Here is a 27,781-nt window from a genome sequence, read left to right on the forward strand (position 1 = left end):
CTAGGTTCTCAGACTTTATTGATCTACAGATGCCTGTGTATTTTCCCTTGGAAATGTGAACATCTGCATAAAATTTAAGCCTCCAGCTTTTCAGTTACCTTACAGACCTCTTTAAGTGTTCTCCAAGGACCACAAGGTAGTCAGTACTTGAGAGGGATTGTTACGCATACCGCAGCAGTAGGCCTACAACTCCAAAGTTTCTTGTTTAGTTCCCTTTTTGCTGTAGAGGCACACATTCAACTCTTCTCTCTTTTTTACAGTCTCAGTTCAGAGGCCCCTGCTCTGCATTTCCTTCTCTTCAGAAAAGAGTAGATGTACCCACACTTCATTCTCACAAACATCAGTTGAACTGGAGCACCTGCCCCCAAGGTGGTAAATCAGCTTTACATACAGAAGAGGATGCCAAATGCCCCATGTTATAGCAGTGTGCGCGTTCCAAAAGCATATCCTAATTGAGCAGCAAAACTAGGCATAGACTCTAGTTCTTTGGCATCATGATTTCTTTTCTTGCAGTTGTTTTTTTTTTCCATTCATTACACAGACACTACATGAAATCGAAATGTTTGTTGGACCAAGTCACTACATCTCTCTAGTACTTCGGTGTCCTATACAGAAACAAGAAACCATGCACACAAATTTAATCTGTTGTACCTGGAATGACGATTGAACAGGTACCTATTGTGTAGTTAATGAAATGTACAGAGCGATTTCATTCTATGTTCTGAAACTGTACTAGTAAACTTGGGCATCTTTCAGGTACATCACCTGCAAAATATTAGAAGAAAATCCTAGACATGATATATAACCTTTAGTTGATACAAAGATGATAAAATAATAAAAATATAGAAGACAGGCAGGATCTCAATTATATTCTATATTATGAAGAAAGATGGAAGATGTAGACAAATCTGTGAAGTAATGAAAGATTACCAATTGTCCATGATATTCAGGAAGATGTTTAGTTCTACCCATCTACCCATAAAATATCCTAGAAGTTGCATAGCTAGAAGCTCACAATCAAGATTTAAAAGAATAATCTGGCAAGCAGATGAAAATAATGGACTTTCCTTTCAGAAGAACCTCGGAGTTTGAATGTGTTCCAGAAAACAAGTAAATACCTTCATTTAAAAATATTTGAAAAAGTAAGGGGGATTATCCAGGTTGCTATAAGCCAGTTAACCTAACACTGATTTGGCAAAATCAGAGTGTAATCAATTTGGGTTACACTCAGCTAAAAAAGGAAACATAATGTTATTTGATCTAATTTAATGAAAAAGATCTCATTAAAAGAATTGCATATTCTTTTATGGCCATATAAATTTGGTGGTTCAAAATAACTGTCTAGGAATAATGTAGCAAGACTTGCATCTACATACTGCACAGCCTGGCCGTTCATAAGGGAAAATGAAAGGCAATAGGTAAATGCTACATGATGGAGCTAAGCCTTATCGTGAGATACCTAAACCAGCTTGACTTAATTCAGCTGTTTGGAAAGATGAATACAGTGGCTTGATCATGGTCTGTAACTCATTACAAAAGAAAAAGATTTCTGATAGCAGAAGACTTTAATGTACTGAACACAGGCATAACAAGACCCTATGAAGTTAAAAAAAAAGTAAAATAGAACGGTAGTTTTAATGGCAGTGATAACCAACAAAAAAAAATTTAATAAGGGACATGGTTGATTAAACATAAGTCTTTAAATTATGAAAAGTCTTAAATCTTTCTTGAAGATTTAACTGAATGGTAGAGCAGCAATACTATCATTAGTCACAGCTGAGGTTCAGTTACTGTTTTGTGGGTGACTTTTCTAAATGATTTCCAGCCTACGTGATGTTTCCTTTTAAAGCAGTGATAATTTGCAAAATCCAGCTTAGAACTGACAATGGATTCAGAAAAGACAAGAAGAAAAAGTGCTACCGCCTTCCAGCAGAGACTCAAGATGCAGCCTAAGGCAGAACTCCAGAGTCAATGTAAGGTCTTCTTGGGTACAGACACACAGGAACAAATGGATTGGCATCACAAAGAAAATGCATAGTTAAAGAATTCAGGGAGCTGAAGAGAAAGTAAAGAGAATATTCCATTCTTGTGAGTGGAAGTTAAATAATTGAACTGTTGTCACCTTGAGTGTACAAAGCTGAAAAGCTGCAGACTGTGGAAATTGCAGCTTCATCTCAGTAGGGGATAATTTTGTGTGGATGTTATATTTTGCATCCTGCAGGTAGTAACCAGACTTTTAAAATCACCTGAAGTACTTTATATGTGTTAAATAGCCTCAGAAATTCGATGAGGAAGACCTGATACAAACTTGAGTAAGTGATAGTGAGAATAAGGTATTTTCAATTATTTCTACACCACCAACAGGAGCCTGGGTAAACACAGAAATAAGAATTTTTCGTTGATGAGGGGGAAAAAAATAAATCCTGGAATAAAGTGGCACTTCTGAAACTTGATGGGAAAGTCCCTTAATAAAAATCATTGGTTTCTTCCTGGGCAACAGTAAAAATTACAGGAACAGCAGCAAACTGCACAAACACAAGCAATATCTTTGAAATAACTGGTAACAAAAGAATTGTACAGCCTTAAATACATATAGATCCCCATGCTTGGCAACAATTCCAAGAAGGGGAAGGATAGAAGACATTAGAAAACAACAAATCAAACAAGGTAAGGTGATTTCAAGCACCTTTAACATGTTAAAAAAAAAAAGCAAACACTGCAAGGAATTGTAACTTGCAAGACACTCCCCAAGGAATCCAGCCAGTCAGCAAAATATACTTCCAATTTTCAAAACTAGTTTTCTTGATACAAGACACTGCACCCAAAACAGGTCAATTTTTCAGACTTCGAGGTGATGCATACAAGACAAGATAATAACATGAGCAGAAACTGGCAGTTTTGTCCTGTTCCTACTGAATATGGGCATGTGGAGGAGAGCCACAAGCAGTAATAAACCTATCCAGAGTCTGTGCCTCACAAAGCCAATTGCCAAAGTGAGAAAAACTGTAAACTGAGTTGTGCATAAGAAAAAAATGTAAAACGGAAAAATGTGAATGAAAACTGTTAAGAAAAATTTATTATATGGCCAAAAAAGCTCCAATTCCACAATCAAGGAAGAGGGGGAAACTGGGTAAAAGCTTGCCCTGGGTTCAGTGAGGAAGTCTGTGAGCAAGAAGAAACAATTTAAAAAGAGAGAGAAAAGGCCAAAATATAACACATTGAAAAGAGGAAGGCCAGACAGCAACTGACATAAATTAGGTATTATTAAATAGAGAAAACTGGTAAGGAAAGCTCTGCAGCTATCAAAACTACAGATAATATGGATTTTGGAACTTTCATTCATTTTTTAAAATAAAAAGTAAACAAATATTACTAATAGTACTGATCCATGCTAAATAAAAATGATTAAATTGCTAGTGACACAGAACAAGGACAATCAGTCAACAAAATATTTCTAATCCCATATTCAGAAAGAAACAGAATGTGGCAGTAGTAGTACGAAAATAGCAACTTCTCTCCAGTACCTTAGTATCAAAGTAGGAAGTTAGACAACATCTGCTGGGGACATATATTTTCAAGTCAGCAAACAAGCAGGAGTCTTTCCAGTTGACTAACAAGCTCTCTAGCCCATTGATTCTAATTTTCATTCAACTTGGGATATTAGAGAAATACCGTAAGACATTCAATGACAGTATTCCCAAAAGGCAAATGAAATGATTCAATGTCAAAATTAGTCTGAGGCAAAATAACGGAAGAGCTGTTGAGATGAAGAATGAATGAATGAAGAATAAAACCTATAATCCAAAGGTTTACAGGATATAGATTTTGTAGAGGAAAAAAAGAAAAAAAAAAGCCTAATTTCATTCTTTGAAGACATCATTATACATTTGGTTTAACAAAGGGGACTGCATAGGTGCAACATACTTAAACTTTTGTAAGGCATTGACCTAGCACCGTAAGTCAAAAAGATTTACTGTACATAATCACATACTAAGAAGATTAAGAAATGACTACTAGCCTGCAAGTCTCAAGAAGAAGCTAATAAAAAGTTGCACTGAATGACGCTTTTCAAGTTAGTGTAGGTCAGATGCAATATAGCATTTTCAACCTGGATCAGAAAGTAAAAAGTAACAACTGATACAGTTTGTGGTTGACAAAACTGACAAAGTGGTGCGTAACCTGGACCATCAGTAAGCTAGGTCTGTTCACACACAATAGACTCTGATATAGACTCACATTAAGTAACCATGAAGTAAGAACTCAGACCATGCCTGCAGAAAGGGGAAAAATACTATCATGGAAAGCTGAGACTTCAGATGATCTAGGAGTCACACCAGATAAGCAGCTAATGTGAGCTCCAGTAAAACGCTGCAAGAAACGGGCAAACGCAATCCTCTGCAGACTTAAGGCAAAGGGCAGGGCAACCTTGTCCATGGCAATGGGGCTTGAACACTTAATTCTGAAATGAACACGTCTACAAGATACTGAAGAATTTGCCAAGATGTAGAAATAAACGATAAGAATAATTCACAGGCTGGAGGAAATCCCTTACAGTGGAAGACTGAAGGAGTTCCATCTGTTTAGCTTGTCAAGAAGTAGATTAAGAGGTGGTATTACAGTGTTTAAACACCAGACCAGGGGAGAAAGCCCCAATGTGCTCTAAGGGTCTCTGAATCGGTGGGATGGACATACCTGAACTAGTAACTAGAAGCCAAAGCCAAACAAATCCAAAGGTGAAATCAGGCTTAGATATTTTAAAGCAAGAACACAAAGCCCTTGCAGCAGGCTACCAATGGAAGGGATTTGCTGTGTCCCTGTGCCTCAAAATCAAGCCAATCCATTTTGTGAACACGTACGTCAAAAGCATATTAGTTACTGAGGCTCAGAACAGGATAAATGGGTTGAAATGTCACCTGTAAAATGCAGGAGTAAGATGGCTTCTTCTAGCCTAATCTATGGATCTAAAAAACAATCCAACCATTTGCAGCCAACCCTGCTGACTAAGCGCAGAGAAACAGTTCTCCGCCGCAGGCTACACAGGTGCAGAGCTCCTCACTTTCATTGTGCAAACCACAAGGCTGCCCAAAGGCAGGGATGCACTGCTCGCGTTCACACAGCCATTCAGGACTCACCGCAGCGAGATGCTCATGCAGTGTTTTGGTGCGTGGAGAAGGAACACACGTCACAGGGGCAGGGTGCTCGCAGCAGCACCTTCAAGGAGCCTTTTACACCAATTTATTTCTACACAGGGTGGTTAAAAAAAAAAAAAAAGCCCCTACTGGTTGTTCATACATAAGTCTGGGATTCTATAGGATTTGAGTGCAACACATGCTTTTTCCCTTGCCTTCTCATTCTCTTCCCAGTCAGCCTCCATGATCCAAAGAAACTAAGAAGTGACACACAAGACTAGTAGTCATGTGGACCAAAAAAAAAGGGGGGGTAATCTGAAGACGAAGAGAGAGGGAAAAACAAACAAAGATTGAAAATAAAAATTCGCCAGGATAATGCGTTTTATAAACACAGAGATAGAAACAGTTACAGCAAGGACAGAGCGGGCCAGGGGTGGGGAATAGATATTTATATATATATATATATAAATTCAAGGGGCCTTCAGTTTATTCTTTTTGGCTCCCCCTTCTCATTAGATTGGTCTCTCTGTGAGGATCTTCATCCCTTTCTCTCCACTGTCCACCTTTTGGGGATTCTCTCCCATGATCAGGGTCCAGAAGAGGCCACCACTGCCATGTGAGTCCAGCCCGTCTTGGCAAGAGGGAGCCTGGGAGAGCGCTCTGATGGGAGGTGAGCAGAGAAGCTAGCCTTTCCCTGACACCTGCCGGCTCCTTGAAAAGACTGGTCTATTCCTCCTCCTCCTCCTTCCCTTTGGGAAACTGGGGGCAGGACAGGTGTGTAAGAGTCAGAACTGCTGCTGTTCCACCTTTCAGTAAAGGAAGTAGAGAGAAGGGTGATGATTATTTTGGCAGTCTCTTACCCTCCCCTCCATTGCTTTTTGGTTTGTTCTTGATGCCTGCAGGCTTTTCTGAGGAGGTGGGGGGGAAGCAGGAGGGAGAGGAGGAGAAGTACAAGCTGCTAGGACATCATCCACAATGGGCAGGAAGAGCAATGAGCAGGAACCCACATTCCTACAGGGCCTTGGCCATCATGCTGCTCAGACAGCTGGGAGAGGCAGCAGCTACTTCAGACAGACTCCTCTCTATTGCTCTCCACTAGGGGAGAAGAAAGAGTGCAACGCTCCAAAGCCCTCGGGCAGTGTAGGCACCTGTCCAGCCCAGAGAACAAGCCTCACCTCTCCCCCACACTGGTTTCACCTTCCGCTGTGGAGATGGTTTCTCCCATCCAGTCCTTGGGGCAGGACAAGCGACCCCTCCTCCCTTTCACAAGCAGGAGGGACAGGAATGGATATTTCTCTCTTAGACACTCAAGGAAATCCTCAAAAATACCCATCCAGCTGTGAACCCTGCCACGTTCTTCTGTGGCCCGCTGAAAACGTGTCCAAGCCCCTGTATGTACAAGGACCATCTCTCCATCCCATCACACCACGCACGTCTCAACACCTCCCCACCCCCTTCACGCACATCCTACAGTGAGAGAGAAGGCAGAACAGGGGCCTTTCTTTGGGTTTGAAAGGAGGGGCTCTTGCATGAGGAAGTGATCCCAGCACAGGAAGGGGGCTCTTGCACAAGGAAGCATCCTCCTACCAGGCAGGCTGTTGCACAGAAGGAGCACCCCCTTGAGACAGGCTGTTGTTCAAGGGGCTGCCATGAACAGGGTTACACGGCCAGAAGAGGCTGTTGCAGGAGGAGAGGCCGGAGACTGTTGCACGAGGAGGGCCGCTGCACAAGCAGTGCCCCGGGCGCAGGCTATGCACAAGAGGCTTTCTGCTCCCTGGGTTGAGGTCTCTCTAGGAGCTGGAGAGGTGCTCCACTTGGATGGCGCTGGTGCTGACAGTGAGGCAGATGTCCTTGTGATGCTCTGAAGTCTTGTAAGGAGTCAGGTCAAAGGAGCACTGAGGGGGAGGGTTGGGTGGGTTAGTGTCTCCAGAAGGGCCCCCTGCTGCCCCACCCCCCTGCGGCTGGAAGTGCTGCTGCTGCTGAGAGGCCTGGGCTTGGGCCTGAACCACCTGCTGCTGGGGGTCAGGGATGTTGTGTTTCCGCATGTGCTTCATCAGGTACGTCTCCTGCAACGGGAAGAACGGCATGAGAGGAGGGGACGGCTTTCACAAAAGCCACAGCCCACAGGGAGGGATATGACAGCTCACGGGGCTGCTCCCGTGGGACCTGAAGGATCGACTCCCTGAGAAGTATTTCCACTTCTGCCACCCCCTCAGGGGAGCAAATACTCACCGAGGTGTAGGCCCGGCTGCAGATGGAGCAGGTATAGACCTTGGCGTGTTTCACCGTGTGCGTAGCCAGGTGCACCTCCAACGAGGCAGCATCCGTGTATGCACGGTGGCAGTTGTGGCACTTGAAAGGTTTGTCTTTGTTGTGCTGCCGTCTGTGGGACTGGGGGTTGGCAGCAGGGTGGAAAAAAAGAGAACACAGGCACAGGTAAGGAAGCGAATGTTAACACTGGAGGTTGCTTTACCTCTAACGCTCCATTCCCGTCAGGCTCCAAGTTCCCTAAGCCCCAGTATGCTGAGCAAGGTACGCCTGGCTCCTAGCACAGGACAGCTATTTCCCTCCCAGTCCACTACAGCTTTCCCACAGACACCTTATCTTCTCAGCCGTATTAGGCGTTTGAAGAGCAGAGTCTCTTAACTCTCCACAATCCCCATCTTCTGAGTCTCCATGCAACATTCCCAGTCTCCGCCCTCCCCCCCCCCCCCCCCCCCCTTTCTACCTCTCTCCACATTTACTCTCCACATCTGTCAACTCTCAAGGCAGGATCTTCTTTAACTGCTCACAGGCATTTACAGCTTTTTGCCATTCGGCATTTTCTACAGTTCCCCTCCTCCAGGATATTGTAACAGGACACACCATCTCTGCTTCCCTAAATCCCTATTCTTATGTCCCCCGTTCCATTGTAAAACAAAAACACCTATTACAGAGATTTTACTCCATGTATGAGATTTAGAAAAAGTCTTACCCCAGCTACATTAGAAAACTCTGCAGAACAGATCAGAGGAACTTTAACAAGGTATCACTGCTTGCAAGTCAATCTTAAAATTTTACAGGATGCAACTCCTTATGTGACTTATTTGGGTCACTATTGCCATCAGAGCCACGAATCTCTCCCCTGTCCAGCACTTCAACAGCTTTTCTGTATTCTTTCACTCTTCCTCCCAGCATTTTCCATCTCCTCCCGCTTGACATCTGTATTTGCCACCCCCACTGTTGAGCAGGGCATGTCCAGTCCCTTACCTGCAGGTTGGAAAGCTGGGTGAAAGCCTTTTCACACCCAGGGTGAGCACATTTGTAGGGTCGGTCCCCGGTGTGGATACTGTCGAGGAGGAAGAGCACAAACAGGAGGCAGTGAGCAAACAAGCAGCGCAGACTGCCAGGGCCTGATGCCGTGATCCAATCTCACAGCTGCTCAGCAGTGCGGGGAAGGGGATGATATTGCCTCCAGATGCTGTTCTACCTGGACAAGGAGAGCTCTGCCCAGCTCCTGTGTCCAGCTAGAAGTTAGAAAAGATATACATGCAAGCAGAGTTCAGAACGTGGCTAGGACTGAGGAGCAAGAGCTTAGGAACACCTGACCAGCTTGGCACGGGGGTCACCTAAGAACGGCAAGGGGCCTGGCGGCCCAGACTCCCTGCTCCAAGCTCAGGAGTCCCACACTGTGACCAAGAGGAATTCATTCTCTTGCTCACACAGTACCGAGAAAACAGCTCTGTTCCTTCTCAGGATACACATTACAACAGTCTTCCCTTCACATTATTGGGGAAATGCGTTCATGTGTCCCTGTCCCCCTGCAATGCCAGGACAAGCTTCCACACACTCAGTCCAACCCCCATGGTGCCAGGATCCCTTACGGCCAATGCCTCTCTCTCTATTGCTCTCTCTCTGTGCCCCCCGCGGTGCAAGACCAAGGATCCCCAGGGACAGCACGTGCCCACCTCTGCCCTGCCGTGGTCAGTGTCTCCTGCGCAGCCTCCACTCCGTCCACTCTGGTGGGTCACCTCCTTCTGTGGGTGCAGCCGGCCGCGTTCCCCGCCCGCCCCCCGCATGCTTGGCGCGCGTGCTCCACAGGTGCATGCCGGCAGCGCGGGGGGGCCAGGGCCAGGCCCCCAGCCTCCTCTGGCCCTTACCGTGTGTGCTGCTGCAGGTGGGAGAGCTGGCGGAAGGCCTTCTGGCAGTAGCGGCAGGTGTAGGGCTTGGCCCCCGAGTGGATGCGGAGGTGCTGGGCCAGGTAGGATGTGTTGGCGAAGCTCTTGGAGCAGTGAGGACACTTGTGGGGCTTGACAATCGCCGTGTGGAGCTTGGAGTGGATCCTGCCGAAGAGGAGGAGGAGCAGCAGCAGTTGGACACGACCGCCATCTGGCTAGTGCTGATGGAATGAGGGCACAAAGGGGGTGGGACAGCACCACGCTATCTGCTACACAGAGGAACTCCAAACACGGCCTGAGCTTGCTCGGTCTCAAACCGTGCTCCCCTTGGATTCAAGAGACCATGGTCTGTCCGCACCGGGGGAGGATCCAGAGAGAGGAACTATAGAGTTTGGACTGAGGGGCATTGGCAGAGCTGTGTGGGAAGCCTATGGCTGAAATAGCAGGGGGGCTGCAAGCCTGGACTGAGATGTTTGGCAGGACTAGGCTGGGGTGACAGGGAACAGTCCTTCTACGCCCACTCTACTCTAGTGCTGACAAAACCAGCGCTACCTTCTGTCAGAAAGTGTCACTCCACTGCAGACGCCCCTTAGAGTAAGCAGCACTAACCTCTGCGCACACCCAGCCCCTCACAGTAAATGACAAGTCTTATGTGTCAGATACCACGACTGCCGGTTTGTTGTGTTTGAGACATGACCAGCCTGTGGAAAACAGCAAGGTCTCCCCAGGTAGTCACCCACTGAAAGTGCTCACAGCATGCTGGGATGACGGCAACATGCAGTGCAGAGGGCCCCCAGCCTCCTCTGGCCCTTACCGTGTGTGCTGCTGCAGGTGGGAGAGCTGGCGGAAGGCCTTCTGGCAGTAGCTGCACGTGTAGGGCTTGGCCCCTGAGTGGATGCGAATGTGCTGGGCCAGGTAGGAGCTGTTGGCGAAGCTCTTGGAGCAGTGAGGACACTTGTGTGGCTTTGTCTCCGTATGGGACTTGGAGTGGATCTGCATCTCCGACTTGGAGTAGAAGGTCAGCGAACACATCCGGCACCTGGGACCGGGGTGAGGGGAAGAGAGAGTGTCATACGGGGCAAGCCCCAATATCTATCAACTCTAACTGGAAGGGGTCTTCCACATTGAGTGAATAAAGGATAGTTTCTGACCATGTGGATCAGGGGAAGTTTCACCTCGGACATTATGCTCAGCTGCAAGTACTCCAGTCCCAGAGGGACAAACTTAAGCTAGGAACTGGCAGGAAAGACCAGACTTATACCTTGCAGCCACACAAGTAAAGGTCTTGGAAGAATCAAAGAGATTAATTTATTAGGCTTACAAGGGAGACAGGGTAGCACTTCGGAAATTTTCCAACAGCAATCTGAAGGGGACAGGAATAATAATTCCCAGACAAAAAACATTTTGTTCATCTATGATTTATTTCAGTCAAAAAAGTTGGAAAACCTGAAAATCCAGGTTAAGGTGTGTCTTCATAATAAAAGTTAATTCCACGTACTGCAAAGTCTGCAAAAGCAGTCATGACCAAAACACTTAACTCTGCTCCCGTTTTTGGAGAAGACATTCACGTATTTGAAGGCAATGCTGAAATTAACAATAGCACTACTTTCCTAGTGGGTCTCACAAAGATACTCTGCAAATATAATCAGATATTTCACTGGTTTAATTGGCTTTCACCAATTCTATCTTACTGATGTTTTAAAATGTTTTGTCTAGGAGTTTGGACCCATCTGTTCCCATAAAGATCAGAAACATATTTGGCAACACAGATTCTTTGAACAGGAAGAAGCAGTTGGCATTATCTGCTATGGATGTTGCTGTTAAAAACTGTTCCTCCATCTTGACACCAGGTTGTTAAAAGAAGCCTGCACTGCTATACAATTCAAGATGGTAAAAGATTTTGTCTCTCTGTCATTTTAACCATAGAGGCTGCATCCCTTGCTGGCCTTTTATTTTCTCCTTCAAAAGCGTGTGACAACACGGAGCAGAGTTAAAGTTTCTCTGAATTTAAGTCCTTCCATTTGCAGACTTCTCCATTAAACAAGACAAAATGGAACCTGCACTTGGAACTTCCAGGGTCACATCTGAGGGAAAAATGCCACCTAGAAGACCTCTGTTCTGCCTGCTGTGGTGTGTTGATTATGTTTTTGTCTGGGAATTTCCTTAAGTTTTACCAGTGTTTTAAAAAAATGCCCAGTGACAAAAGTCTCTGCAAGTATTACACACCACAGAGAGCTTATCCTGTTTGTAAACCCACTACATGTGCCCACATTCAACTATTTCTTCTCCTCCTAGGAGGATACATCATTACATCTACTATTGTGGCTATTTATGTTGGAGCCAGAAGCTTTTATGAAGTGTGCAGTCTAATTAGTGTATGTAATGCAGGCAATATTTATCCAGCACCTACCTTAACTTCCACAGGCCCTTCAAAGCCACAGCTTGATTTTAAGCCATATAACTGGAAGCCGGGCCTCCCTACCAAGCATTCTACCACACACCTGCCATAACATTGTTTCTTTTCCTTTACATTCATTATCACCTCTAACGGTTGCTTCTGCATTTCCTACCTTCATCTTTCTCTTATTTCCTTTTAATTGCACAACTGAACACAACACGCAAGCTAAACACATCCTTACATAACTCCCCGCTCACACATTAAAAAAAAAATCCTTTCTGGAATCAACAAGCAGAAGAAATTTGGCTGTTTATCCCTAGGTCTGCCAGAGACACAAGGAGTAAGAAGGAACATTGGGATCATCTTTTAGAAAAAGTAGCTTTTGGTTTATAAACCAAATTATCTCCAAACACTTGTCCAGTTTGCTCCAGACTTTCTGAAACATGATAGCTAGACTTGAAGACAGTATATGTATTTTGCAATTATCAAGTCATACTTAAGAGGATGACGACTGTATCCTTGAAAAAAGCAATGCTAGAAAGAACTTTGAAGTGAACACTGAACCGAAAGTACCACTGAGTTACCAAGTCCAGTTCTCTGCTAACGCAAGGAATTAATTCATAACCCCATGCATGACTCTATCAAGCTCCTTCTCAGTGGATGTTTATTGCCAGTATTCTCAATTGAAGTCTGTTCCACAGTGTCACTCCTCTGATGATGAATCATTCAATTGAGAACAAGCTCCCAGTGCGATGTTGTGCTAATATGGCTAAATGAATCAAAGGGGAATAGCAGGTATCTAAGTGGGAATGGTGCAACTATTCTTGCAACAGCATGCCTAATGCTAAAGACTATGTAGTCAACAATTACTGAAAGATCCAGACAAGTTCAGAGAACTTGGGAATGACGGTGTGTGGAAAATCTACTTCACAGAAGAGATTCACTGAGCCCAGTCTATCTTGGTTAGGGGGAAAGGTTAAAAGATAGCTTGGTCAATACCCATATAAATCTATGCAGGGAAAAAAAAATCAATTACTGTGGGCTTGGTTTATGCAGCAAAGGTACCATGAGATACAATAACTGACAGGATGAGTTCAAAAAATCCAAGAAGAAATAGGATCTTCCAACCATGAGAATAATGCATCTTTGGAACAACACTCCGAGGCTGTGTTCTAATCTCAATAGCTTAGCACCTACAATTAATATTTTTAGAATTCATCTACCCGTCAGTGAGTAATACCTTTCTAGAAGTTTTGCTTGAGCTTCAACACAACGTTGGGCACTAATCTCTTCTGTGCTGTACGCATGACCATGTATTTTAAAAGTCTATTCCTTTTTGAAAAATTCATGATCTTTACTATGTCATCAAGTCTAAGCAGTCCAACCCATTAAGTCTGTAATGACATAAAGCCATCTACTTTATTTCCCATAATATCTGTGCACCAATTCCTTTACTTATTTACTTTGTTAGGTATCTGCCTTCAGGTCAGAATTTCCCTAGAATAAACTTTAATGAAAAGAAAGAGACTGAATGTCCTTTTCCATTTTCAAAGTAAACGTATAAAAAAGGTATTTCAAAACCTCGCTGGCACCTGCATGAGAATGGAAGATAAATCCGAGTGTTAGAAACAAAACAAACAAACAAACCAGAAAATAAGAACAAAACAAAACCAATCAAACAAGAAACCAACCCTAGTTGTCTGAATTTAGCAGCTGTAGACATTTCAGTAGTGTTTTTCAAACAACATTTAAAAAAAATCTTGCAGGGACTCGTTTTCCAATAATCTAACTAGCATTAGCCCTGAGAGGGCAAGAATGTTATGTAGCATTAACAAAGTCATAAGTCTTGTAAGTTAAAAAAGCCCTGGAATACAGCAGAAAGCTGCACTTCAGAGAGTTCTGTATTATGTGGCAGCAGGCATTTTCAATGGAACAAATGATCCATTTAATTAAGGGTTTTGCATTTTGCCTCAGACATCATCAAATATTAAAGAAGAAGATGCAATCAGCCCTCTAGTGGGTAAACATGGATTCAAAAAAATGTTAAATCTATACGGATAATGAGAACATTTCATCTGACACTTGCAATGCTTCAGTGTTTCATTTCAGAGAAATTTTCCTTGCTGGGGATAGGAAAAGTTGGCAGTGCTGCTTGCTAAACATGAACATAGTGCTATGTGAAATAATCTTTTCTTTTTTGTTAATAAACATTTTTGATCTTTTTTCCCCCCATCGTGCTTCTAAACTACTACTACTTCCATTGTATTCTGAGAGCAAGTAACAGAAATGACTGCAGCATTCCCATTGAGAGCATTATACAACATCCCTACAACTGTTTGTTATGGCTCTGCAAATTTAGCTTAGGAGAACATATTCTTAACAACGCAGAGGTGTATTTCTCCATATAAATAGTTAATTTAATACTCAGCAATATGCTAGAGATCAAAAGCAACCCCTTCCAACATTTATAATCCTTTCTTTTTATAAGGAATCTACAGAAATAAAGTGAGACATTAAAAGAATGTGCATGTTAAGACAAACACCCTCAAAAATCATGAAATGCCAGTAAAAGGTGGATGCACAATTCTAATTCTGCACCCATATGAAAGTCATCACGATGAGTCATAAACAAAATTATGCTTATAGCAACTAGACTACAACTCTGAGACACAGAGGGCCTTTTTTTTCCACTTTTCATGGAATGTTCCGCCTCATTCATCAGATGCTGTTATGAGATAAAATAACATCTGAAATACCATCTCATAGTAAAATTTGCCTAACGTGGATTAACAGCATTTTTCAATCAAGTGCTTAATTAATTGATATCACAGTTGTGGAAACTATGCAAGCTTTTACACAGCCTTGAGGATTCAATTTCCTAGTATTCACTGAGATTGGTCTTAGAAATTAATTGAACCCTTGTTCTTTCTATTAGACTACAAATACAAATACTAGACCACAAGGGTTTTTGTTTGTTTGTTTTTATAAAAAACAGATCATGAAGGTGTGAAGTTAAACTAGTTAAGTTTAGGCTCTCAGAGTCAACAGATATTTAGCAAGGAAAGAAATTTACTGCCTTTGCAATGCAGAGTTAATGAAGTAACTAATGCAATCATAGCATAATAATGGATGCACAGTGCATGATAAATGCTGATTTAACCTTCAAACTCCCCAATTTTTTAAAGCTGGAGTTAAACACTTTCTTACTAATGTTTTTTAAGAGACAGAGGGAAGGAGACAGAACATTTAAGAGACACAGCTACAAAACTCGGATAAGACCTAAATAAAGCCCGAGTATAGAAATGCCAAATGAAAGCATATGACAATCGTACCTCTGCTTCTCCAATTCTAGAGTATCACCAAATCACATCAAAAATTTAACGTGCTTCCAGTTGCCAATTTACACTATTGACATGTATACTATCAAATCTACCAGCTACATTGAGATCTAAATCTCCTTATTTCCACACTCCTTCAGTCACTCGGTTGCTTGATAAGATTACAGAAAACAAATGTGCATCACGCTCTTGGCAAGGCACTGGATATTTTTAACACTGTATAGCATTTTTCCAGTTCTAGTTTTCTGAGGGGATTCCTGTGTTTTGTCCATTTTTCGAAGATCGTTTGGAAAAATATCAGAACCAGAATTTTGTGGTATTTCAGCACGCTTCACAAGTTGCCTATCTTCTTTTAATCACTTCAGCACTTAAGCTTTCAGCAACTGCATTTACCCTCTTTCATCACAGCCTCACACTGGGAGCTCACATGATGTCATTTAGTTCCTAAAAGTCTTTTTCATAGTCATTGCTTTCCAGGATACTGTTTCCTCATTACTAATATTCCTTATCTTTAGATCAAAGGTGTTCAACAGCAGCCAACAGGACACTTCAGAGAATTATAGAATATCCCACGTTGGAAGAGACCCGCAAGGATCGTCAAGTCCAACTCCTGCTCCAATTCTATCCAGGCCTAATTGGATGGTTGTTTTATATCGTGTCTGAGCATCTAGATTTCGATACCTGACTCTGTGGGAGAAGTCACACGGGTTAATAAACCAACAAACTAAGCCTTCCATTCAGCTGTAATAAAAACACGTTTTGCTTGAACAGTTCTGGCTTAACAACCACGCAGAATTTCCCCTATTTTTCCTTACCTATCCACCAGGACTGCTTCTACCTGTAAATTGTCAGCCACGATTTTCTGTTCATCTCCAAAATCACTGAACAACATCAAGCCTAAGACCTTCTCTACCAATTTGTGAAATCAGTCACCATTAGCAAGAGACCAGCAAAACAACGAAATACAATGAGATGTTTCCTACTACAGTGATAATACCTAATGCTAAAATTGAAAGAACACCAAAGCCCCATGAGAAAACACTAACAAATTTGGGAGTGCCAGAAGTAAGGTCATCTATGTCACCATAATTTGGCTCCGCAATGCAGGCATGTTCTGATACAGCCTTATTGACTGTTTCCACAGAACTGCATCCTTATTATGTTGCACAGATAGATACTTAACAAGCAAGTGTTCAGTATTCTTCATCACCACTGTGATGTGAACAGCCTTGAGCCTTGTCAACCGCACGCAATTCCAACCTCAGATTGCAGAATTACTCCTCTGTTGGACCCCCACAGAAGTATCAGTGCTCCTCAGACACACATTTATTTCCACAACACCCCTGTTTACATTATTTTTAATGGGAAGGAGCAGCAGAAGACAGGGGAGTGAAAAACAATTAGTAAGACGTAATTCTGAGTGGCTAACCTGATAGCTGCAAACACTATTTTTCTTTTAAAAGAACTTCATACTGCTTACAGTTAAATCACAGCTCCCGAAAGACTTCTGTGCTGCATATAAGATCCAATGCTTCTGCAAAGCAAAACAGGATCCAACACATAACAGAGGACTATTCTATGACACTTGCGAAGGGATTATGGTTTTAGGAATACCAAATGTTAATTACTTCAGGATAACTGTCTATGGTCATTTCTAGCCTGCAGCGCATGCAAATCCACCGAAAGCTAGACCTAACTCGTATATGCACATGCTTCAAGGTATGATTACCTGTAGGCCTGAACCACATGGCTGTAGAATACTGTAGGAAATCTGTGGCAGAGGCAAACTTAGCCTACAGTTCTTCAGACTAGCAGTCAAATGCCTTCCTCAAATCATCCTTCTCTATTCCACAATCCCAACTCATTTTTGTTTTATTTTTGATAAAATTATTCCTTTCTCTAAGTAATTGTGCAGGATGCTGACAGGCCATCACGTATACAATAACTGTAGTCACATAATCAAGGATGTATCAAGTGCATTGACTCAATAGGGCCAAATTAAGGTGTGATCAGATAGATGAGTGACAGACGAGTTTTGATGTTCTCTCTCTCCAGTTGAGACTGTAACTGGCCCTTCACTCCCTTGCATACAAGCATTCCACTGACATGCAAGTAAAAAGCACTAAAATTAAAATTAATGACTGAAGAATCTTCACTGTTAATTCCTTCTGCTTTGTACTACGATGAGCTGAGAACACCTGTGCATGCACACACACAGTTACAGCATCTCAGCAGAAGGGAGAGAACTTGCCATAAACCAAGCTTTCACCTTATATCCTAAGGCAAATGGTCAGTCTTATTTCTATTTCTAACTTTCAAGCACAGCACTCATATCCAAAACAAAGCTTATGTGTACAGTGTGTGTAGATATGGAAGTTCATGCACACCTGTCCTCCTTAGTTTTGAAATCATAAGCCAATTTCAACCGAAGCTAAAAAAGGGGTAAGGATTTTAAAGTCACTACAAGTTTCACAAAAATACGGAGCTGGGAAAGATGAGAGACCCTCTTGGAGCCCCTTGCTGAGGGAAAGGCTAGTAAGCTCACCCTTGATTAGACATCAGAGAATCCACACAGGAGAGAGCCGCTGGAAACCAGGCTTCATTAGTTCCGCTGCTCACGGAACTACTTGTTAAAAAAAGCAAACAGAAATTCCAACATGTGGCATCGTACCGACACCCACATTGGTCATCAGCAATCTTAAGATCCACTGCACAGACCTCTGCCACCACAGCAAGGACAATTAGTGATAGTAATGTAGTCTGACATCTTTTTCTAGCATTAGAGGGGGATGAGGCTCTTTGCCAGAGGAAGTCACATTCTTGTGCTGACAGCAGAAACACGGCAAAATTTAGGAATATTGGATTTAATATTTCTAGGCTTTGGAGGGAATGTGGTCAAACTTTCTGCCTAATACTTCAAACTTTATTCTCCCTTTGCCCCTAGCCTTTCAGCCTGTTGCAATCCCCTCTTTCCTGCACCACGACCCAGTCCCACGTTCTTTACCCACGTGCCTCAGCTTCATCCTCCACTGCAGTGTATATTCAAATTTTAGTTCTCATAGTTCTATTTGTCTGTCCACATCCCATGCTCTTGTCCACATCTGTTCCATTAATTCTAGACACCTATTCATTTTCCAGCCCCTAGTAGATCTGCTCTTTCCCCATCTTCTCTCAGTCACCTCTCCCTTTCAAACAGGCTCTCCATCACACCCTCTGGTTTGTAGGCTCTAGTCTTTTCTTCTCCCTCCTTTCTGTTTCCCGTCTCTGCTCTACCAACTTTCTAGACTTCCTAGACACAATCAGCTCTAGGTCCTAGCCATATCTCACTCTTGTCCCTACTGCATTTGAATCAAGCTTTCTTTCACCTTGCCGCTGAGCCCATTGGAGGGGGGAAGGTTACTGTAAAGGCGGGCATAAGGACTCCCTTCCAAAGCAGAATGAGGAGTTGTGACTGAAGGAAAAGCGTGCTTGGCCCTTCAGCATCAGAAGATGCCTATCACTGCAGAGAGAGTACAGGAGTAGCCCAGCCTCACATAAAGGTCTAGAGGTCGGAGTGTTATTTACTTCTTCTGTGCAGATGGACAGTCTGGTCAGTGCCCGGAGTCATGCAAGCCTCAAGTAACATCAAAGAGGATATAATAATCTTTGCACGTTTCAACTACTGAAGTATAAAGCTTCTCAAGGCATGCCTAACAGATTTTTTTTTCAAAGCTTACAACTTGGCCAAATTTGGCCACATTTTAACAGATACTTGTGGCTTAGAAAAGCCATAACCGCCTGACTTCAAATCTAGGAAAAAAAAAAACATGAGAAAATCACTAATGAGCAACATTATATCCAGTATACGGCAGGAAAAAAAAAGGCTGAAAACAAGCTATCCAAGAACATGCCCACCTGCTGTATTCAAACCACTGGCTCCTCTTGTGTCCCTAATCTCCTCCTTAACAGGTCCTCTGCTGGGCTTTTCCCCCTTCCACAGCTCATTTATCTTTGTTTCTTGCTAAGCCTTCCAGGGCTTCTGCGCACTTTTTCTCCCTGGACACACCACAGAAGCTTATGTCCCTTAGCTGCTTACTGTTTTCCAAACCAAAACACCCTAATTTTCCCAGACCCTACTGAAAGTAAGGGAACTCACAAATGACGGTGGGAAACAGAGAGCTTGTTGGTCACAAGTATCACAGCAAGGCTCTTCTCAAGGCAAGAACTTTGCTCTCGGTGTACTAGGTTCAGAAGTATAGCTTGCAAAGTCATTCCAGATTAAGAACTGGAGCCTTTACAAAAAACTGATGATCTGGAACAGATTAAGCTGAACCATCATTTAATCAGCCTTGTCTAACACGTCACACCACAAACTTCAAGAAGTGCATATGTACAAGCACTAAAACAGTGCTAAGAAATGATACTACTGTCTCCAGGATTCATGCTCTCTCTCTCCCTCGGCATGTTTTAAAATTCTGATGAGAAACCATGTGCTTCGCACACTGCCTGTTTCTAGAAAGATGTTCTCTCGATGATCTTGTTTTCCACAGAAAAAGTAAGTTCTACAAGGATGTCAGGGAAGATTAATAAAGTTGACAATGAATCCAGACAAGACTGAAGTGACATTACTCACGAAGGAAAATGCTTCACGGAACAGATTCAGATGCTGTCCCCTTCAGGTATGAGCATTTTTCTAATATCACAAAGCAAAGCACCAAGGACTGTGCCAGACTGATCCTAAGGCTAGGTGTCCAAGATCCGCAAGCAGCACGTGAATTAGCAAAAGCTTCACGCCTTTTCTTATAAAGAAAAACCTAGTCATAAAAGATTCTTGCACCAATTTCACAGCAGGCTAATTCACTTCCAAAGATGTTAGAGCAGCACAACATCTTCCGTTTGCTGGCACAGGAATCGCTACATTCAGCGGACTGATCTGCAATGGGGGTATCATCTTTGTGCTCCAATCCCTTCCAAACCTGCCCTCACTGCTACCTGTTCAAGGCCTTGCTCTGCCGCCAGCAATACACCAGGAGCCTGGAGTTAGGAACATCAGACTCCTGCTCTGACACCCACAACAAGACAGCTCACAGGATTTAGAACGAAACAAAAAAAAATAATCAAATTGACAAAAGCTTTCCAGGCTTTAGGAATAAACTATTAAAAAATAAACAGATTGATCGATATAGTAAACTCCTTCCAGGCATCTGACTAGATTGTCTTTAGCGCATCACCATGAGAATCGATGAAATCATACAAACATATCCACATGTATACCACAAGCAACTCCTCCTTCAGCCTGAGAAGGGAGCAGTAGACAAACCTCACACGGTCTTAATTTAGCTAGTATATGTCTGCATATTATAGTAATGGGAACTACCCAAATTATCATAATCTAGAATACAAATGGAACCCAGGAGTCCTCAAAGTTTTAACTTGCAACTCTATTCATATGCATATTACGTACAAACTGTACTGCAAAGATTCTCTCTTCCACAGCTGCAGAACACGACAGTCTTTTCTTTTATTTTTGAACAATTATTTTTAGTTCCAAACTTGCACAAGGAAAACATCAAAGAGAAAACCCCAAGGAAGGCAGAAATACTCTTTGGTGGTCTTCAATAAATACCAATTTAGTTATCTTGCACCTTAATAGTGCCCAGACGAAGTCTGGGTTGGGATGGGGGCTGGATGAAGAGGCAGAGGTACCACACTTGGACTGAAGATGAAGACTGAAAGTCTTCCTGATGACATGCTCCTACATATAAACTCATTTTTTTCCCCATGATCAGTTACACAGACTGTGCATGTTCATGAAGTTTCTGCTGAGTCACTCCACCTGGTCATTGGCATTTTTTTTTTCCAAACTTACAAGTAAACAAGGAGCTATAATTAAAGCTTTGGTTCAGCTTTAATTCTAGCATTCACTGCCAATTGTGTCCCCTGTAAATACATATTTAACAACCTAATTAGCAACCCAGACTGTAAGCAGCTTGAGTGTGGAATTGTGGCTAGGGCCCAAAATAAATGGTGGGATTACAAATAGCAGGCTACCTAACACTCCTACCCTTCTTCACCATACGCTGATTATATTTTCAAAGTGGAAAAACTGGGACATTGGGCAAGAGAATAAAAAGGCTGATCCAAGCTCTGGTTTTGAAGCTATTTAACTGCATTGATTTAAAAATATAAACATTTTTTTAAATGCTATAGTTAAAAATGAAACAGTGCCTGCGGTGGATGCACTGATTCTGTGTAGGTGCCTTCATATTGTTATTCTTATTCCAGAAACGTAGCTAAATCTACCGAAAAGAAAAAAAGGTCTAGGATGGTTAAAGGGAAACGGTCTGCCTCAGAAGGATTCATGGGCACATAGCAGGGAAGCGAGAAGAACGAGGAACTCACCTCCTACTTGTTTTCACCTAGCTGCTAATTTGTCTCTTATTGATCTTGATCATCCTTGAGAAATGCCCATCACTGAATCACCCGTACTTGCTCCTGCTTCCCAGCCAACAGACTATCGCATTGCTTCCCTTTCTTTCCTAGCACTCAGCTGCTCTGTCCAGTTCCCACCTTCTCAGAAACAACCACCCTCATTTCCCTCTGCTTTAAGCATTCCCTCCTAGCTAATCTCTCCCCCATTCCCAGGACTCACAGGTAGAGGTTCCTAAAGCCACATCCCTCCAAGCTCAGAAACCCAACTTCAGGGCTCAGAACACTCTCCCCTCTCATCCATTACATTTAGGGCTTAGAAACACCCTTATACCTAATTCAGAAATGTACTTTTTCCCGTTTTGTTGGGAATGTTGGAACAGGAGGAGAGCACATTGGGCAATGAACACAGGAGCAGGCACTATCACCACGGTTCACTTCCAGCTCTCTGTGCATCCAGTCTAGGGTATTTATACTGGACAGACTGGAGTCCTACTTCTGGGGCACCCCGGTACGCTAGGGCTTTCAACTGCACCAGAAGTGCTCCAGCTGCACCAAACAGCACTGCATTCGGCAGTACGCCAGCCATACTACCCGGCTGTGGCATCAAGGACATATGGCTCAGCCTCCATAAGACCCTGGTCGTTAATCAACCTAGCAATATTAACATCTGTACATTTTGGAAATTGAGGTTGTCCACTAAGGAGGTCCTTAGTTTTGGGGGTCAACCCACTGGTTTGCAAACATTCCCGATCAGAAAGAAAACTCAGCTCTCCCTGCATCTGAAAGCTTCTCTGCTCAGGGACTCCACAGGGAAGAGGAAAAGATCTCTTCTTCCCTGCGTAAGCCTCTGAAGGGCTGAACACACCCCCAACCCCATGCAACGTTACAGTCATGGTTTAACCCTGCTCCCCACCTGTATGTCTTGCCATCCTTGTGCTGGTCCTCATCATCCTCGTTTGACAGCACAAAGGGGTCGCTCATCTCTGGCAGCCCCGACTCCTGCAATCGTTTCTTCTTCCGGCCCCGAGGCGGTTTGGGGGCAACTCCCCCACCCCCGCCACCCCCAGCACCTTCGGAGAGGGTGGTCGTCCCCTTCTTGGACAGGTCAGGCACCACCTGGAGGGCTGCCTGGGAGCCAGGGGGTAGCGCAGAGACAATCATGGGAGCTGAGATGGGAAAGGTTTGTGCAGAGGTGGCTGTGGTCACCAGGGAACCTGATGGGGAAGTTATCACCAGACCAGGACCTGCAAACAAACGAAGATGGAAGTCAGGTGTTACATCTCTAACGGCGCCCAACCTCCTCACTTCACAGAAGGAAGCTTTATACATCTACTTCTAAACACAACCCAAACAGAAGAGAACAAAGAGTAGCCCAAAACATTCCCGGTCTCCACTGCTGGAAGCCAAACTTCAGCACAGAGGGCGGGTGCACAGACTGCCCGGAGATCCGCCGTGAAACCACGGCCAGGGCCAAGGCAGTCCACACCATCGCAGATGCTCAGAATAACCCCCGGCCCAAAAAGGACTCTCCAGGATTCCCTGCCACCCCTACCCCTCTGCTGCAGACATCTCTGGAGTCCCCTACCTGCTGTCATGAGCCCAGCAGACTGCACTGGCACCACGGTGATGTTCTGAGTCACAGGGGCTTGGCTGTGTGGTGTCAGCTGCTCTGGCTTGGTGTCTGAGTCCATGGCGATACCGGTGGGTAGGGCCACGGAGGTGGGTACTGTCAGCAAGGCGGGGTAGTGGGGGGGAGCCAGGCTGCAGCCCTTCTCTGTGGGCAGTAGCTGCTCCTTCATCTTGTTAATGAACATGGTGTTCTCAATCTAAAAGGGTGGGGAGAATGGCTTTTAGAACGCTGTGCCACAGCTCCTCCCAGCAGTTGGCTGAGCAAGAAGGGCAACAAACGTGTATCGCGCTTGGACTTCTAGGGGGAAGCAAGGCCAGCATAACGGGTTGGCAGACAACGGTCTTACCTGTCCCGAGACGGTGGGCACTGCTGGCCAGAAGTACGGGGAGGAGTTGAAATGAGATTCTTCCATCCTAGCTGGGCACAGGGGGGAAGAGGAAGGGGGAAGGGAAGAGGAATGGAGGAGAAGGAAGACAGACAGACGCACACACACACACATACACAAAAGGAACATTAAACCCAAAAAGACTCCAACAGGGAACTGACTCAGTCTGATGCTGCGACAGTTCCTTAATCTCCCCGTTCTTACTTAAGCAACTGCTCCCCACTTTTGAACTATCTGCCCAAATCATGTTATTTTTCAGAGAAAAAGATGTCTGCTATTCCCACAGGCTTGGGTCCATCTCAAATGCCTCTTGCCCACCAGTCCTCCATGCAAAAAAAAAAAAAAAAAGCCTACATCTGACCCAAAACACCTCTAAGATTCCCCAGTTATCCTCTACCCAAGTACATGCCATAAATGATGAAGTCTGTGCATCTGCATCCAGGCAAACACAGCTGAAAAACATTTTTCACTGTCACAGACAGTCTGACCCCACAAGCAGTGAAGGTTTTGGACCCTGCCTGTCCCTCCACCCCAGCTCTCTAAGGACCCAGATGCAGCAAGGGCACATTAGCATTATGTTACACAGGAAGAAGGACAGGCAGAGAGAGGGAAACAGACTTGCCCGAGGTAACAGACAGCCACAGCAGACCAAGAAGTAAAACCTAGGGCTCCTGACTTCCCACTGCCCACTGCTCTGACCGCTCCAGTCCGACTCTCGGAAGAAAATCGGAGATGTCACTCAATACTCCTGACAGACCAGATCCTCCCCTTTCATCCAACCAGACTGCACAGTGGGGAAACAACCTGACTACCCTGCTCCTGAGATACCGGACTTCCAAGTGAGATCACGGAAGGGCTCTCTGTTGCTCAATTCAGTTCTGTCTTTGGGACAAGGTTCTGTAGGATTCTGTCCCATCAGATGCCCATGGCTCTATCTCAACTCTCCACGGACCAGTTAGACACCAGAAGATAGCCGTCTGAAGACAGAGGCTTAATCTCTTAGAAACACCTGGCTGAGGAAATCTAATTCACCAGTCCTTTCCATTCTGATCCTCTCATTCCTCTGTGCAGTATCATTAGCAACCAAAGTTTGCAACACTCTGAAAACGCTACTGAAAACCTCAAGAAATTCACAAAACGGTATTTTCTGAAGTAGAAGAGGTGCCGATTCCTTAACAAGTATGGCAAATCTGATGGGTAAAACAAACGCGATAAAAACTCTGCTCAACGAACGCTATGCCTGGCAGAGCAAGCTGCTTAGAGAAAACAAACACTGCAGGTTTCTCATGCAGCTATCTGCAAACAGCACCAGTCCTATTTCTGTTGTGATGTGGCAGTAGTCTAATTAGCGAGTAAATATTGTTTCTGAAGGGCCTATCCCGAGCATCAGATAAGCTGAGGAGCATGCCCCGAGTAGCACGAAACCCTTACTTTCCAGGAGTATATTAGGACAGAATAAATACATGTGGAATTGCTGTGTGTGAGCCAAAATGCAAAGGCAGTTTTCCTCTATGTAGAGTAGCAGTATTTAAATGAACCAAATTACCTGTTAATTTTGTTTTTATGAATTGCTCACACAACAGCAAAGCCAAGTATTCCTGCCTCACTTGCTCACTACAAATCAACCAATAAACCCACTTAAGGATGAATTATTTACCTTGCATCAGTGGCATGCAGTCAGACTGCTAGCTGCCTGACTGAATTACTCTGGATTTACATTGCTGTGATTCAATCAGAATCCGATGGGGCAGGTATCTTAGCTTCCTTTAATTTCTTTTCTGAGCCAGATTAATTAAGTACTCTGCCCACAAGAAGGCCCTATATATCTAACACTTAAGTACATGACTGTTTTCTTCCACGGGATGGGCATACATACAGAGATAAGGCCTTCCTTAGCAATTGAGCCCCTGAATCAAGAGGGATCTTTTTTTGTTTGGGAAGTCAAGGGGGTTGTTGTTTTGTTTTAAATGAGTAAGCCTCTATTTGCCCAGCTTCCACATCAAAAAATAAAGACAAACCTAAGCAAACCTGACTTTGCGAAAAAAATGTCTCATATAATAATCACACGCTTGTTTTTCAAATAAACTTTGTAATCGTCCAGCCTCAAGATTCCTTGGATTCAACTGCAAAGTTTAGGAGTAAAACAGAAAGATGACAGTTTAAACAAAAATCTCATAACTGCTTTCTTATTTAGAAAGTATGAAAGGCAACTCCATCTTCAAACTGTAAAATTCGAACTAGCACAGGCTGGGGCACTCAGTGGCCTCCTGATTCTACCTCGTCCCCTGTCAGAACTCGACAAAGCACCCAACGTTTGTTCACTTTGCTTTGCAAAATGTTTAAAAAAATTAAAACACACAAAAACCCACCACCAACAAAACAGTTTGTATTAATTCTCCAAAGATGACTACTCTGTTTTTACTACACTTTCTTAAAATCCATCTCCCCACCCAGCAGTCTTCACGCTTGAATAGATGTCAGGCCTCAAAAAAATCAGCTTGAAAGACTGAAGTGTAACAAAGTTATAAGAATGTGGAGGAAAAGGAGAAACGGTGTAAGAGTCAAAGCTTTCATGCAATCTCACTGGCAAGCCAATCTTCCAAAGGGAGAAAACAAAGATGAAGATCCTTGCACCAACCTACTGTCCTAACACCCGCAGATGTCCCTCCCCTATCCCACTTTTAGGCTGAAGGATATTTCGGAAAACATGCACCCCTATCCACAGCCCCCACTTTACCACCGCTCACACTTACTTTACCAGAACTCTGCTCGTAACCCTTCCAATTGCTCTATAACTATCACACATGGGCTGGAGCTTCAACCCTGTACCACAGCGTGTTCCCACTGCGGTGCCTTCATCATCCCAGCTTCCACAAACAGGCCAGAGATGGGACCTTCTTCCTACGCACCAGTCTAGTATCAGACAGATGTCAACGTACCCTCCTGATATAAACCAAAAACACCTTCTATGTACAGACCACAAATTTACATACACCAAATAAACAACCGAGTGAACCAGGGAACTCACAAGGGACAAGGAACCTGAAGTTTAGCTCTCAGAGTATTTCACAGAACCGCATACTTAACGTGCTGGGCTTATACTTCTTTGCAGGATCATCACTTTAATCATAAACACACAGACAAAAGCACGTGCAAGTACACGGTGAGGTAGAGGCTGCGTTTCTGGAAGGCACAATCAAGGTTGGATACGCAGGTATTTAGAGATTAAGTTGTAATGTGGTTTTCTTTATTCTCCAGACACCTGACGTTTATCTTCTAGGCAGTTTTCAGGTGATAAAAGGCCCCGAGTGATTTAAGTTGTCATTTTATGTCTGTGCAAGTAACAAGGAATAACTGGTCGGTAACGAGGAGGTTTTAGGCTTAATCGCTGCAAAACACTGAGGATACCCACGCGGGATATTGGATCAAATGGAAAAACACCTCCAACTAAGTTCCTAAGCGCCAAGAAGTTCAAGCACTGCCGCGTCTTTAGACCAAGCCCACCTGGATGCACACCGGGACCCCCCCCCCCAACGTAACACCCGAGGCCCTGAGCCCCAAACCCCGAGCTCTACGAGTTCGGAACCGCCCATGCGCCGCCCCCCCCCCCCCCCCCCCCCCCCCCCAGCGGCCCCCCTGTGAGACCCCCCGGGGCTGGGGGTCCCCGCACCTCGTCCCGGTCCCCCAACCCCCCCCCCTCCCGGGGGCGAGGCTGACTCACGGTGCTGCGGGAGCTCCTTACCCCTCTCACTCTCCCTCCTCTCGCATCTCTCCTCCTTCCAGGGCCGGCTCTGCGAACAAACCGCCAGCGTTACGGGGGCGGCCGGGCGGGCAGACAGACAGACGGCCCGCCAGACGGACGGGCAGACGGACAGGCAGGCAGGCAGCCCGCCGCTTCCGCTTCCGGATCGCCTCACGGCCGGAAGCGCGGCCCCGCCGTGCCGCCCGCCCGCCCGCCGCCTGCCCCTCACCCGGCGGATTTTCACCGAGCGCCTCCCCCCGCCCCGCGGCGCCCACCCCGACCCCGGCTCCTCCGGCGGAGCCTCCTCACCGGAAAGAGGGGAGCGGCGGTGCCGCTTCCGGGTCAGCGGCCCGAGCTCTTCCGGGGGCGCGGAGCGGGGCGGGATGGCGTCACCGCCGCCTCCGGTCGCGAGGGGGCGGGGCCGCGGCGGCCGCCGGCACGGGGACGCTCCCCCTCCCCCTCCCCCCCCCCCCCGCCCGCCGCGGCGGGGCTGCGAGCGGCCGGGCCGGAAGCGCGCGGGGCTTTACCGGAAGCGCCGTGTGGCGGCGGCGCGCGCGGGGAGCGGCGGTTGGCGGCAGGGCGGAAGTGGCG

General features: G+C 44.8%; 1 protein-coding gene across 23 annotated transcripts; it reads right to left on the reverse strand.

Moving 5' to 3' along the window:
- On the reverse strand, positions 1-27,781 carry ZNF384 (zinc finger protein 384). Of its 23 annotated transcripts, XM_067004524.1 has the most exons (13): positions 27,500-27,646; positions 27,191-27,239; positions 26,477-26,780; positions 26,202-26,391; positions 23,410-23,476; positions 23,019-23,259; positions 22,347-22,677; positions 17,568-17,648; positions 10,101-10,325; positions 9,269-9,451; positions 8,379-8,457; positions 7,362-7,520; positions 1-7,195 (listed from the first exon to the last, which is right to left on the reverse strand). In XM_067004524.1, exons 4-13 carry the CDS (start codon positions 26,252-26,254, stop codon positions 6,920-6,922), a joined length of 1,695 nt encoding a protein of 564 aa, XP_066860625.1. In that variant the 5' UTR covers positions 26,255-26,391; positions 26,477-26,780; positions 27,191-27,239; positions 27,500-27,646; the 3' UTR covers positions 1-6,919. The 23 variants fall into 23 exon arrangements, with proteins under 23 accessions (XP_066860625.1, XP_066860631.1, XP_066860630.1 ...); XM_067004530.1 differs by lacking the exons at positions 26,477-26,780; positions 27,500-27,646 and adding an exon at positions 27,718-27,735; XM_067004529.1 differs by lacking the exon at positions 26,477-26,780.

This window comes from Anser cygnoides, chromosome 1, assembly GCF_040182565.1.
Source record: "Anser cygnoides isolate HZ-2024a breed goose chromosome 1, Taihu_goose_T2T_genome, whole genome shotgun sequence".
Classification (NCBI taxonomy): Eukaryota; Metazoa; Chordata; class Aves; order Anseriformes; family Anatidae; genus Anser; species Anser cygnoides.